Source organism: Alternaria conjuncta (assembly GCF_024043145.1).
Source record: "Alternaria conjuncta strain BMP 0040 chromosome Unknown scaffold_4, whole genome shotgun sequence".
NCBI classification, from domain to species: domain Eukaryota; kingdom Fungi; phylum Ascomycota; class Dothideomycetes; order Pleosporales; family Pleosporaceae; genus Alternaria; species Alternaria conjuncta.
This window is the reverse complement of record NW_026250093.1, coordinates 1431005-1443501: the sequence shown is the minus strand read 5'-3', so window position 1 is coordinate 1443501 and position 12497 is coordinate 1431005. Positions and strand designations below refer to the sequence as shown.

General features: G+C 52.1%; 3 protein-coding genes across 3 annotated transcripts; all 3 read left to right on the top strand.

The window, feature by feature from the left end:
• Window positions 1-2735: 2735 nt before the first annotated feature.
• J4E85_003331 (uncharacterized protein) lies at window positions 2736-3816 on the top strand (the record flags this gene model as incomplete). The annotated part of the gene is made up of 3 exons (XM_051467599.1): window positions 2736-2853; window positions 2904-3426; window positions 3471-3816. The coding sequence occupies 3 exons, from the start codon at window positions 2736-2738 to the stop codon at window positions 3814-3816; spliced, it is 987 nt and encodes a 328-aa protein (XP_051328758.1).
• A 1985-nt stretch (window positions 3817-5801) lies between these two features.
• On the top strand, window positions 5802-6476 carry J4E85_003330 (uncharacterized protein; the record flags this gene model as incomplete). The annotated part of the gene is made up of 2 exons (XM_051467598.1): window positions 5802-6057; window positions 6199-6476. The coding sequence occupies 2 exons, from the start codon at window positions 5802-5804 to the stop codon at window positions 6474-6476; spliced, it is 534 nt and encodes a 177-aa protein (XP_051328757.1).
• A 1709-nt stretch (window positions 6477-8185) lies between these two features.
• J4E85_003329 (uncharacterized protein) lies at window positions 8186-11250 on the top strand (the record flags this gene model as incomplete). The annotated part of the gene is made up of 4 exons (XM_051467597.1): window positions 8186-8201; window positions 8252-8320; window positions 8400-9424; window positions 9475-11250. 4 exons carry the CDS (start codon window positions 8186-8188, stop codon window positions 11248-11250), a joined length of 2886 nt encoding a protein of 961 aa, XP_051328756.1.
• Between the last annotated feature and the right edge of the window lie 1247 nt (window positions 11251-12497).

Below are 12497 nucleotides of genomic sequence, written 5' to 3'. Positions count from 1 at the left end.
TAAATGACGATATCACAGCATCGGAACTACAACACCTTACCCACATGCAGATGCCGCACTCCGAACCTTTGAAAAAGCCCAGAGATACATTCACCAAAGGTTGGAGATTCGGCGCCCTCAACTGCGCGATCGCAGCCGCCATAGTCTTTCTCATAAATCTGATCGCTACTATAGCATGGGCTGCCAATACTGATAGCGGTGTATTATTCAGAGGGGACTGTGATCGTGCGCGTAAGATCAACGCAGTCCTTCATGTCATCATCAACTTCTTGAGTACAATTCTGTTGTCTTCATCGAATTACGCTATGCAGTGTCTATCTTCTCCAACCAGAATGGATATCAACGTCGCCCACTCTCGAGGCCAATGGATGGATGTAGGTGTCCTAAGCGTTCGAAATCTACGTCGCATCAGCAAGAAGCGCGTACTTCTTTGGTCAGCCCTAGCGCTCTCGTCGCTACCTCTACATCTCTTGTAAGTATTGAGTCGAAGCCAGAACCTATATTACACTAACATGTGAAGTTACAACTCGGTCGTGTATCTGTCTCTTGCAGCATACAGTTACGAAGTTTACGGGGTCAGACAAAACTTTGTTGACAGCGCTGAATGTCTGGGCTGTGTGAGTCCTATCAATGGCTCCGACTTCGCCTTCACCAGGGAGATACACCAAAGGATCCAAGAAAGCCGGTTCGAGAGGCTCGATAACTTGGATTGCATTGACGCATACGCAACAACCCTGCAAACGCATAGAGGCGATCTACTTTTAGTGGCTAAGTCTGATGACATTGTATGGGCAAATCAAACTGAAGGGGTAGACGACGACTACAAGAATAACGAAAACTCGGGAGTTTTCTGGACTCACTCGCTCACAAGTGCTTGGGAATATTTTCCACAGGATACTTTCGAGTGGATTTGTTCGGGCCATACGGATGTGGACAAGTCATGCGACGCAGTAGTAGACGACATCAGAGGCTCTGCACGGAACTGGACCATAACAGGAGATATTGGCTACCTCGTGAGTGTGTCTGGGTTCTCCCACATGAGAGGCCCCATACAGTACTGTTTGCGTGAAAGGAAAGACTCAAAGTGTCGAGTTCTCTGGAGCATTCCCATCGCGTCGCTGGTGATAGGGCTGAATCTTATCAAGGCCATATCGATCTTCTATTTGGCTCTTCGCATTAAAGAGCAGCCACTCATGACGATGGGTGACGCTGTGCTCTCATTCCTGAAACAGCCGGATCCATGGACTCGGAATATGTGCCTCGCTTCCTCCAAGGACATCGAAAGTGCAAAAAACAATTTCATTGCCGGACCGAAGAGATGGAAGCTTCGAATCTATAGATGGAAAGATACTACAATTCTAAGCCGTCGCATTAGCACTTTCGCTGTGTAAGTGCGCACGCGTCGTTCTACCATCGCAAAGATTCGTTAACATCCCCCAGGCTTCTGATCTCGATAGCAACCGTAGGAGGATTTCTTTCCTACGGGTTGCGTCATCTCCGATCTGGTAAAAGTAACTCCCTTCGCAATCTCGCTGCGTTGGGTTTTGGTGCCATCGACGCTCGGACACTAATCGAGTATCCACGTGAACACAATGTCGACTCCATAATAGGCAACACTCTCATAGCCAACGTGCCACAGGTTGTGCTTTCGATCATCTATTTCTCATGCAACAGTCTGTTGACGTGTATGCTGCTAGGAAAAGAATGGTCATCGTATTCATACGTTCGAAAGGGTTTAAGGGTTTCGAGCGCCCCGAGAGGGTTGCAAAGATCAACCTACTTCTTGTCGCTACCTTATCGGTTTGCAATACCACTTATGGCAATCAGTGGATTGCTACATTGGATGATATCACAAAGCATCTTCTTTGCCGCCATAGAGGTAGGCTCTTTACCTGGACATGTTCTGAACTTAGTGTGATAGCTGACGATGACATTAGTTCTATGGGATCGGTGATAGTGTGCCATCAGATGTACGATATACATGCGGCTATTCTCGCATCGCCATGATATCTGTGATCATCGTTGCGAGTCTCGTTCTCATTGTCGGCGTCGGAGTGGGATTCGTTCCTTTGCGACCAGGAACCAATCTGGTTGGCAGTTGTAGTGCAGCCATGAGCGCAGCTTGTCACTTGTCAACCGCTGACAAGGAAAGAGGTGATGAAATTGCCGTTAAGAAGTTAATGTGGGGTGTTGTTGAAGTGCAATCAAATGGAGCGGGGCATTGCTCCTTCTCCGACGAGGCCGTGGAAAACCCCAAAGAAGGTGAGCTATATGCTGGGCCGCGTGCGCAGGCTTATCCACAGCGACCGAAAAGATGAAATAGATGGTTATATAGAGGATAGTTGAGCGAGTTTGGGTAGTCGCTGGAAAGGTGTCTTCGTAGCAAATCGATGGTGCCGTCGCGCGTGGACTTTTATTCGGATGCCGGACGGAGGGATGACCTAAGCGTGCCATAATCAGCATTATCTCCACCTTTCGGAAGCGGGTCCGGCTACCAACCACCCTGCTTCGGCTCATGACTAGCACACTCACGCGACGCACTAAATGATGATTTGCAACGTCATTGAAGCCACAGCAAAGAAAGCGTCCACATGGTGCGGATCAGCGTTGGATGCGGGGTCCGGACTGACCTCGGTGTACAATGCCCCATATATCAAGCTTCTCCAAAGTGACTTTGGGGTCTTGTAGAGTAACATCTTATAACCTACGATAGCAAAAGTATTGATACATTGACTATGGCGAAACAAGAGTACAAATTCCCGGCGTTTGACGACCTTCCGAAGGTCGAGGGCATGCCACAGGGCAGCATATGGGGGTTCTTTGACAAAGACGGGCAAAAGGATGAAGTCGGAAGTAAAGCAAATTGTACCCCATACAGCAATCGTATATCTAACAGGCGACAGCTATCAACCTTCTCACCTCGGATGTCGTGAAAGCGGCCTCCAAAGAGATCACTACCGGCGAGCACATCCAGCTTGACTGGGAACTACACAACGTGCAATTTCCAGGGTTCAACAGAAAAGAACTCGAGCAAAAGCAAATCGATTTTGCGGACTTCTCCGAGTTCTGTGCTAACGATGACGAACTTCACATCAACACTCAAGCTGGATCTCAGTGGGATAGCTTGAAGCATTTCGCGCATCAAGCAAGCGGCATGTATTACAACGGTCTCTCGCATAAAGAGGCAGCGAACAGCGTCACGAACGGAACGCACAAGTGGTGCGAAAGAGGTGGCATTGTTGGAAGAGGTGTGCTTTGCGACTGGCTTAGTTGGTATGAAGAGAAGAACGGGAAGAAAGCACCAAGTGCGGTGTCGAGACACGAGATCCCTATCGAGGAGATTGAAGAGACGCTGAAGTGGCAGGGTACCACTTTGAAGCAGGGAGATATTATGATGATTCGTAGCGGATACGTAAGATGGCACAAGTATGTTGTCTTACCACTTTGAGAGATTTGACTGACGATTGTAGCAACGCGAACGAGGCGGAGCGCAAGAGCGGTACTCGCGACAATAGTGTCGCAATCGGTCTTCAGGCAAACGAGAAGACAGTACGTTGGCTTTACGACCGTCACCTCGCGGCGATCGCTGGTGATACCGTCGCTTTTGAAGCATGGCCACCAAAGTTTACCGACGGATGGTGCCTACACGAGTGGCTTCTCGTTCATTGGGGTACCGCTATCGGCGAGATGTGGGATCTTGAGAAGCTCAGTCATAGGTGCAAGGAGATGGGCCGGTACACTTTCTTCATGACAAGTGCTCCATTACACGTTAGGGGTGGTATTGGAAGTCCACCTGGAGTTATCGCCATCTTCTAGGCGCATTCGGTCACCGTTGCTTTCGGAACTGTATCAACGTTGTTTCTGTGTATAAGATAGTACCAATCCAAAGAACATCTAGCATTAACAATGTTCGCAGGCTAGCATCAGATCCCGCGAAGATATCGCCATCGACTCCGTTTTCGTGTTTAGCCTCATTTTGGCATACCTAGGTATTGCCCAAAATTGCATTAAACATGTTAGCCATTGAGTCTGACGATGCTCGTGAAGGGAAATTCAGGTGCTTGAACATCCAGAGTTACTATTACCAGAATGGAGCGGACGGTATGGGTGTGGTAGGGTGTTCGCGTGTCGCGAGGCGTATCGGCGCGTATTCTCTTTCGTTACGCGACCCACAGACCAACACGAAACAACCAAGCATGGTGTCAAAAGATGCCGCGCGGCGCTGCGCCTCTTGTAGTAATGCTTGAGAGAGATAAGAGAACGAAAGAGTTGAATGCGAAAAATGCGCCGAGTCAAGATGTGTATATAGTAACGGCGCGCAGTCGTGTCTTGAAAGGTATCTTCATTCGCTCCATCATCTACTACATCTTCGTGCACATTCTGTCTTTAATCTTTTGTTTCTTGCTTACCCCAAATCTTCCCTGGCTGTTATCGACCCAACATCCACAGATGGCGTCTCACGATATCGTTCCTAGAGGCGAAGCCGACTTTGATCTTTACCCTTACACGCCCTCAGCAGGCGCCGGCTACACATTTCTCATACTATTCGCGATCGGCAGCCTGACGCATCTCATCATGCTCATTCCATTACGAAGTTGGTTCTTCATCCCATTCGTTCTGGGCTGCGTAGGTCAGTTACCTCGGTGCTTGACCCCATCGCCGAAAAGCACATCGCTGATAGTTTGATCCACAGGCGAAGCAGCCGGCTACTACGGTCGCGCCTGGTCCTCAAAGAATATCCGACAAGGCAGCCCTTATCTCCTTCAACTCATGCTTATCCTTGCGGCCGCACCACTTCTCGCAGCCACCATCTACATGACGCTCGGTCGCCTTATTCGCTCTCTCGATGCTACGCACCACGCTGTAATGAACCCGCGCTGGACTACGAAGATATATGTCATCATCGATATCGGATCCTTCGTATGCCAGATCATGGGGTCGGCGATGCAAGCTTCCGGTGACCCAGACGGAGTGAAGACTGGAACCACCGTCGTCATCGCAGGACTGGGTACGCAATTAGTCGCTTTTGCCTTCTTCATCCTAATGGCGGTGGTGTTTCATCGAAGGCTGAATAATGAGCCTACCAGCACGTCACGGCGAACACATGTCAAGTGGCGCCGCTACATGTGGGCTTTGTACAGTGTCAGTGTGCTTGTCGTTGTTCGGAGCATTTTCCGGCTGGCGGAGTTTATCGAAGGGCCAGAAAGTAAGGTGTATCAGACAGAGGCGTACTTGTATGTCTTCGATGCGGCGCTCATGTTCGCGGTGGTGGTTATTATGGCGGTCTTTCATCCGGGGTTTCTGTTCAGAGTCGTCAGGAAAGCTGAGTTGATGCCACTTAGTGATGACGAGGGGAATGGTAGCTATTTACTGCGCGGAGATGGTCCAAGATAGTTTCTCCGGGTGGATGACAGATGTACAGTATCTAGAACGTGGTAGAGTAGACAGTAGAATGCCACTCTTGTCGGCCGTTTTGTATACCGGGTTCCAACCAAACACCCGAGAACTAATCGAACAGCTTACCAAGCGCTTAATTACTGCCAGTGTGATAATCAACTGAGTGATACCGAATGCAGATATGGTATCAATGGCGTCAATGTTGTGGTCATCCTGGCGAAGAGAGATTGGAGTGAATTATCGGCCGCGAAGGTTGCGACAGCAATGAAGGGTCAGATACTGCCCCAACTCCATCACGAGCTTCTTAGCTCACCTTGGCGGTAACGCAGAGTTCCGAGGGTATATAAATATAGGGTTGACCGTACCCAGACTCTCACTACCCCGCGCACAATCTCTACCCCACGATGTCGATATACATGATGTCGGGCTCACATAGTTCCTACACGCCACCATATCCTCATCAGTACTATTCCTCCCTGCCTCCGCGGCCCCAGGATGCCGCCTTCAATAGCCCAGTGCAAAGTTCCGTCAAGGCCTTCAACGTCCCAGTCTCTGACCATACCCTCGAGTACCGAATTCTAGAGCTGCTACAACCTTTTCGGGACACCAGCAGTCTCTTGAACGCCACTAATGAAGCCAAGAACGTTTTATTGCTGGCTCGTAAGTACAACTGTCTTTGAGTCTTTTCGGAGCGATCTTTCCTCTAGGGTATTGCTGTCAATACTTGAAGTCGATTGTGTTGCACGCGCAATCCCACCACTGGCTATTTCTTCCACCCATGTAAGTAACAAAAGCTAAGAGATCTGTCAGAAAATATCGCCTCCATCATTGTCAGCAAACAGTCCAAGGATCTCTCCAAGGCGGGAACAACCGATGTGTATATCATGAGCCGCAACTTGAACACCACCGCAGTCAACGGTACCGCAGCCAGCGGTCCGGCGTATCTCCGCATCTTCTTCCATATCGACTACCAATCGATTACAGTTGTTAAAGCGAAGATCGAGAACGGGAAGAACGCGATCGGTGCGCTTATCGACGAGGTGGACAAGATAATCGAGAGCCTCATGGAAGATTCATAGTGGTTGTTTGAGGTATGCATGTCGACGAGTGGTCGAGAAGAGAAGGAGACGAATTGTGGCGCCCGAGTCCATGGGTGGCTGCTACATCGCTGGATAGCTCCTAGTCAACTTCAGGGCTTTGTAGAAACTGCTATATTGTGTAGATAATGGCTGGTCGGCGTCTGCAGTAATCAAGGTACTCCCCTCTTCTGTCCACGGTCGCCTCGCCTTCTTCTGGGCTGTAACCCAGGTATGATCCGCCTGCTTGACACTTCCGACATACTTGTACGACAGCATGTTCGCATCAAGTACACGCTGAGAACCCTAACGACACAAACCTTCCCGAGCTTAAGCAATGCGGCCATGCAAGGCATAGACTTTAGGGGCAAGTTCTTTGACGTTGAGACGACACTACGACGCTAGTAGGGATAGCCGGTGCGGCTATAGTGTGGTCGGACACATCGTTGACTTTTGTACTAACCCTCCGATGGTTCGTGCATTTGACAACTTTGTACATGATTAATCGGAACGTTCCGAGTACAGGGACAGGAGCAAAATGGTATCTCAAACTTTTAGTGAGAGCGTTTTGTAGGTTGAGGCACAAGTAGCGCCTGACAGGCTTAGTGGATCGGCTGATCTACGCCCTAGCACGCAGGCACGTCGACCAGTTCTGTACAAGATCGGTCAGGGCGGGCAGATCTGAAGGGAGAGCGCTTCCAGGATTGGCCTTGTCTGGAATTTCCCGGTTTCCGCACTTCACGTGCTGGGGTCGGAGCCGTTTGATGCGTGTGTGGCGCGCACGAACCTGGGAACGTGAGGGCGACGCGCCAGCAGGACCCATTGAAGTAGTCGGGCGGCGAATGAGCAGGCGCCCCACGAGATTGCATCGTGAACTCGAAGATGGACGTCGTCATCGTGCGAGCGGTGTGGCCGGCGGTACTCGCGCTAGCAAGTCTAGCGTGTCGCCAAGGAAAGCTTGGTATCTTTCCATAACCCAGGTGTGGCGCAACGAACTAGACAGAGCGACAGTAAAGGAGGGCATCACGTAGTCCGCGAAGGGGTGAGAAGGCGTGTGCAGGCAGGAAGTCCGCAGGAGCAGGAAACGGGGTTGTCTGATACATGCAGGGAAGAGTTTGCTAGGCTGGGCGGCGCCACACTTGCATCAGACGGAATCGAGATTGTGGCGCTGTCGAATTACCCATGACGCAAGCGGGACACATGTTTTGGCATCCTTTGGGAAACCTGGCGCCGATCGAACCCCCAAACATACCTAGAGGCTCCGTCATACAGGCCAGGGCGACCTCGTTCGGGCGTGGCAGGCCTCGTGCCCCAGGCAAAACGTGGACAGTTGTGGCATTGGACGGCACATGGTCAGGGAACTGGGCTGCCGCGTTCTGTGAGCGTGTCCGCGGAATTCGATCGCTGGCAGCGGGAAAATGGTGGCCGGTAGTCGCGGGGTCAGGCAGGTTGGTCGTGGTCGGTCGCTGTTCCAAGTCCAGGCTCTTCGCAAGCGGCAAGCTACGACGCAGTGACGTAGTTGCTGCAATCGCGCGTGTTACCCAGCCAGCCCAAATACAAAGCTGCTTTCTGCCCTCACCCGCCTCCCTCCCACACAAACCACTTTGATACCCATCCCCTCGAAATACCCATCCACCCTACTTCCATTGTTTTCAGCTCTGCGTCTGCATTTTGATACCCCACCTTGATACCCACAGAAGCAGTCCTACACCATGAGTTCCGTAAATCGTATGTCTAGCTACCCCGCTTTGCCCCCAAACATTGCTAACAGGTTACAGGTCCGGTGGACTTGAAGCAGAAGGAGAAGGATGTCAACAACAAGCTACAGCTGTACGGCATCTTCGAGGGTATGTGAACACGTGCAATGGCGCGTCGATGCCCGTCGCGTCGCACACGCAAATGTAAACAAGCGCTGACCACAACTAGCCTTCTCTAACGGAAAGGTCCCCTCCAACCAGCAAATCGATGTCGCGCTCAACTCCGCGCTTGCCCACAGGTCGCTCAACTCACCATCCAAGAAGCTGTCGAGCGAGGGTCAGCATCTGGTGACCGACCTCAAGAAGGTCATTGAGCAGGCCAAGATCCTACTACTCACCAAGAACGAGGGCAACCTCCTCCAGGACTTCATCTGGCAGGCAGAGCACCTCGGTGGCAACAGCGCCGCCCTCCCTAATGCGCCTGTTGATAAGGACACAGCGAAGCAGCACGGAAACGAGGCGCTTGACGGTCTACGGACTCTCGGTACCCTCCTCATTTCCAACGGCCAGTTCAGGAAGTTGCTTTCAGATGCCACCGTTCTGCTCCGTGACATGGCTGGTGATGCCGCCCAGAACACCGCCAACAAGGTCAAGCCCTCAGAAGACCGTCTCAACAAGCTAGATGAGCCTGCTGAGGACAACACTTGGCACGACACCTCCGACCTGAACCGTGAGAACCTTCGCAACCAAGCTAAGAGCAGTCTGCCCTTCGGTAACAAGAACAAGGACGAGGCCAAGGGTGACTTGAAGGAGCATGCCAAAGACATCAACCAGGCTGCCAACCCTGATGGCTCGCGCGACCCCCAGCACACCGCCCAACTTGGCGCCCACGAGGGTCAGACCGGCCAGAGCACTGGCGTCGACGCCCGTGGTGCTCTCGACGCTGCCAAGCAGAAGGTTGACGCCAACACTTCTGAGGAGGACAAGAACATGGCCCGCGCCCGTCGCGACCAGATGAACAACTACCTCAAGGGCAAGATGCCTGAGGAGCGCCGCGAGCAGACCATCTGGCGTCTTAAGAAGATGGTAGTCGAGATTCAGGGCCACCAGGACTACCAGCGTGCCATCGAAACCCTACTCAACCTCGCCGAGCAGTACTCCGGCCATGGTAAGAACCTTGGCCAGCAGGGCAAGGGTTCTGTTCAAGGTGCGCATCAGAACGAGATCCTAACTACTGCTGAAGCTGATCTCAAGGTGCGTATTTAGGTTTCCTCTCGGAGAACAAATGGCTGACCAACATGAAGACTCTTCTTGAGCGTTTCGCAAACAACACCTCGTTCGATGACTTGATTGAGTCCATCAACCAGGTCTACAAGGACGCCGACCAGGATCCAGAGCTCAGGAACTGGTTCACTCGCATCAACCAGTTCATCCGCAAGACTCTCCAACAGCAGGGCTTCATCCTCGAAGACCGCAGCAACGAGGAGTGGAACCAGATCTACGATGATGGTCACCGCCTCCTTCGCGGCCGCTACCGTGGACACACTGACCGCATCGCCGACGAGTTCAAATTCGTTGGCGAGCAGTTCGACGCTGACCCGCAGAACAAGCAGTTCGCTGAGTCTGTCAACAAGCTCTTCCTTGACCTCGGTCAGGATGAGAACGGTCAGACTGTCTTCAAGCCCCACCTTCTCAAGGACTTGAGCGACGTCATCCTCCCGTCCATCTTCGAGAACGTCCGTTACGTCCCCATCCCGCGTATCGAATACAGTGACCCCATGGTCGACGCCGTCGTTGAGAACCTCGTCATCGAGGGTGACAACCTTGCTCCCAACTCTTTGGAGTTCGGCTCGGACAACTACTGGCGCTGGGGACGCAAGTCCATCTCGAGCAAGAACAAGAACAAGGTCATGCTCTCTGTCTCGGGTGTACAGATGGATCTCAGGGACGTTTCCTACTACATCAAGCGCAAGCAAGGCTTCCCATCCATCACCGACAAGGGTGTTATGGACATCTTCATGGGTGGCTCCGGCTTCAGCTTCAAGGTTGAGATGGAGACAGCTGACAAGGCCCGCGAGAACAACGCGCAGACCCACTTCTTCAAGGTCACCAAGGTTGAGTCTGACATTAAGAACCTTCAGATCAAGATGAAGAAGAGCAACCACAAGCTCCTCTTCAACATGTTCAAGCCCCTTCTTCTCAAGGTCATGCGTCCTGTCATCCAGAAGGTCTTGGAGAAGCAGATCAAGGACTCCGCCAACCAGCTTGACGGCCTTCTCTTCGACATCAAGACTGAGGCTGACCGCGCCGAGGCTGAGGCCAAGCGCAACCCCGATCCTCAGAACATTCAGAACATGTACCAGCGCTACGCCTCTGCTATGCAGCACCGCATCATGCAAGGCAAGCAGAAGAAGGAGCAGGTCAAGGAGAAGACCAAGGACACCCAGGTCAACATGGCTGTTACTCAGCACGACTCCATCTTCAAGAACATCTCCCTACCCGGCGGTATCTCTTCCAAGGCTACTGAGTACAAGGAGCTTGCCGGCAAGGGCGAGAAGTGGGAGAGCCCTATCTTCTCTATCGGCTCCGCCAAGGAGACTTCCAGCCTGCCTCAGGTTGGCAAGGTCACTCGCAAGCCCCACGGTCGCGCAGGCGGCTACGGTAGCACCAGTGAGGAGTCTCGCGGTCTTGGAGCCTCGCAGGGCATCAACCCATCGGCCAACCAGTACGACAGCCAATACACTAACGCTGGTGGCCTCGGCGGTGGTCAAGGCGTTACCACTGGTCAGGGTCTGATGGGTGGTGCTGCTGCTACTGGTCTCGCCGGCGGTGTTCCTTCCACCACGGGCACCCAAGGTTTCGGCACTCAGGTTGACGATGCTTTCAACACCACCGGCACCGCCGCACCTGTTGGATCGTCTGGCCTCGGCTCCACTGGCCTTGGTTCAAGTGGTCTGAATGACCTTACTGCCACAACTACTTCAGCAACTCATCCCGCTCACCCCACTGGTGCCCCGGCTCCCGGCGAGTATAACACTACCTTCGGTGACCAGAACCCCGTCTTCCAGGGCCGCGTTTAGATGCTTGTTGGTCGACCAGTGATACCCGATACGCTTGGGGCTGCGAGTCATGATTACGACTTTCCTACCTTTTGATCATGGATGATACCACGATTGCGCCACGGCGCACGCGCACATGAGTAGCAAATAGCATGTTTTCTTGGTTCTTCTTTCTTGCTTTCGGCGGTTTATGAGTAGTGTAGGACGATTGCGCCCGTAATGGGGAGATGGTTGCCGGGGCGGACCTGAAGCTGTCAAAAGCTTTTGGTCAACGAAAATTCCTAGTTTGTCGCTATTGCCGTGTTCCCGTAGTAATAGTTAATTAAATGGTGTTTAAAACTAGTTCGTCTTTCTTCTAGTGAGAATTGTAAATACTCAATCGTGGGTTTCTACGGACCTCGCTCGGGTCGCATACTGCGGATTGGACTGTCACGTCACGGTCATATCAAAGCACTTATGGAATAGATGATTTTCCTCACCCAAGCACAATATGACTCTTTTCGTTTGAGAAAACATCAACATTGGGTTTTAGGCCAAAACGAGATTTGAATTGCCGCAAGTTCTTTACCTAATTTCTACCTATGCCTATGCCGTTTCAGATATTTCCCTTCCCTCTCAGCCTCCTCTCTCAGCCTCTCCATCTCTTCTTCAAGCCCCGCATGGTCCTCCCCTCTTCCCCTTCGTGGGCGGCCTGAAACGTTGTCTGCGCCGTATGTAAAAGAGTCCCCAGATGGGATGCGGTGTCTGACACTTTCTACAGGTTCATCTGCATAGTGGACGCGACGCACAGGTGCTCTTTCGTAGAACCGGTCGCGACTCCGGCTTCGACTTCGGCTACGGCTCCAACTACCGCTCCGTGACCTGCCATGTCGTACATATCTAGATCCTACTTCAACACGGCCACCGCGTTCAAACCATTCATCGTCGTCATCGCCGTCGCCGTCGTCGTCATAGTACCTCGAGCGTGAGCGGGTAGTTGTGTCTTTTGTTGACATACGTCGTGGTGGTGGGTAAGGTGGAAGATGAGACATGGGATGACCGTAGATGTTAAGTCTGCTTCGAAGATCACCATCTGCATACGGATCGACATGACTGGTCGGACTGAATGGGTTGAACAGGTCGTTCGAATTGGCGTAGTGACCCTTCATTATGTGGTGTGGACGAGGGCGGACTGGCGCAGCTTCCTTGTAAGGCATGTATGGTGAACTTTTGTAGTCCATACGTGACGATCTTCTGTCGGGTACATGTGGGTATGGGTATAGTGATTG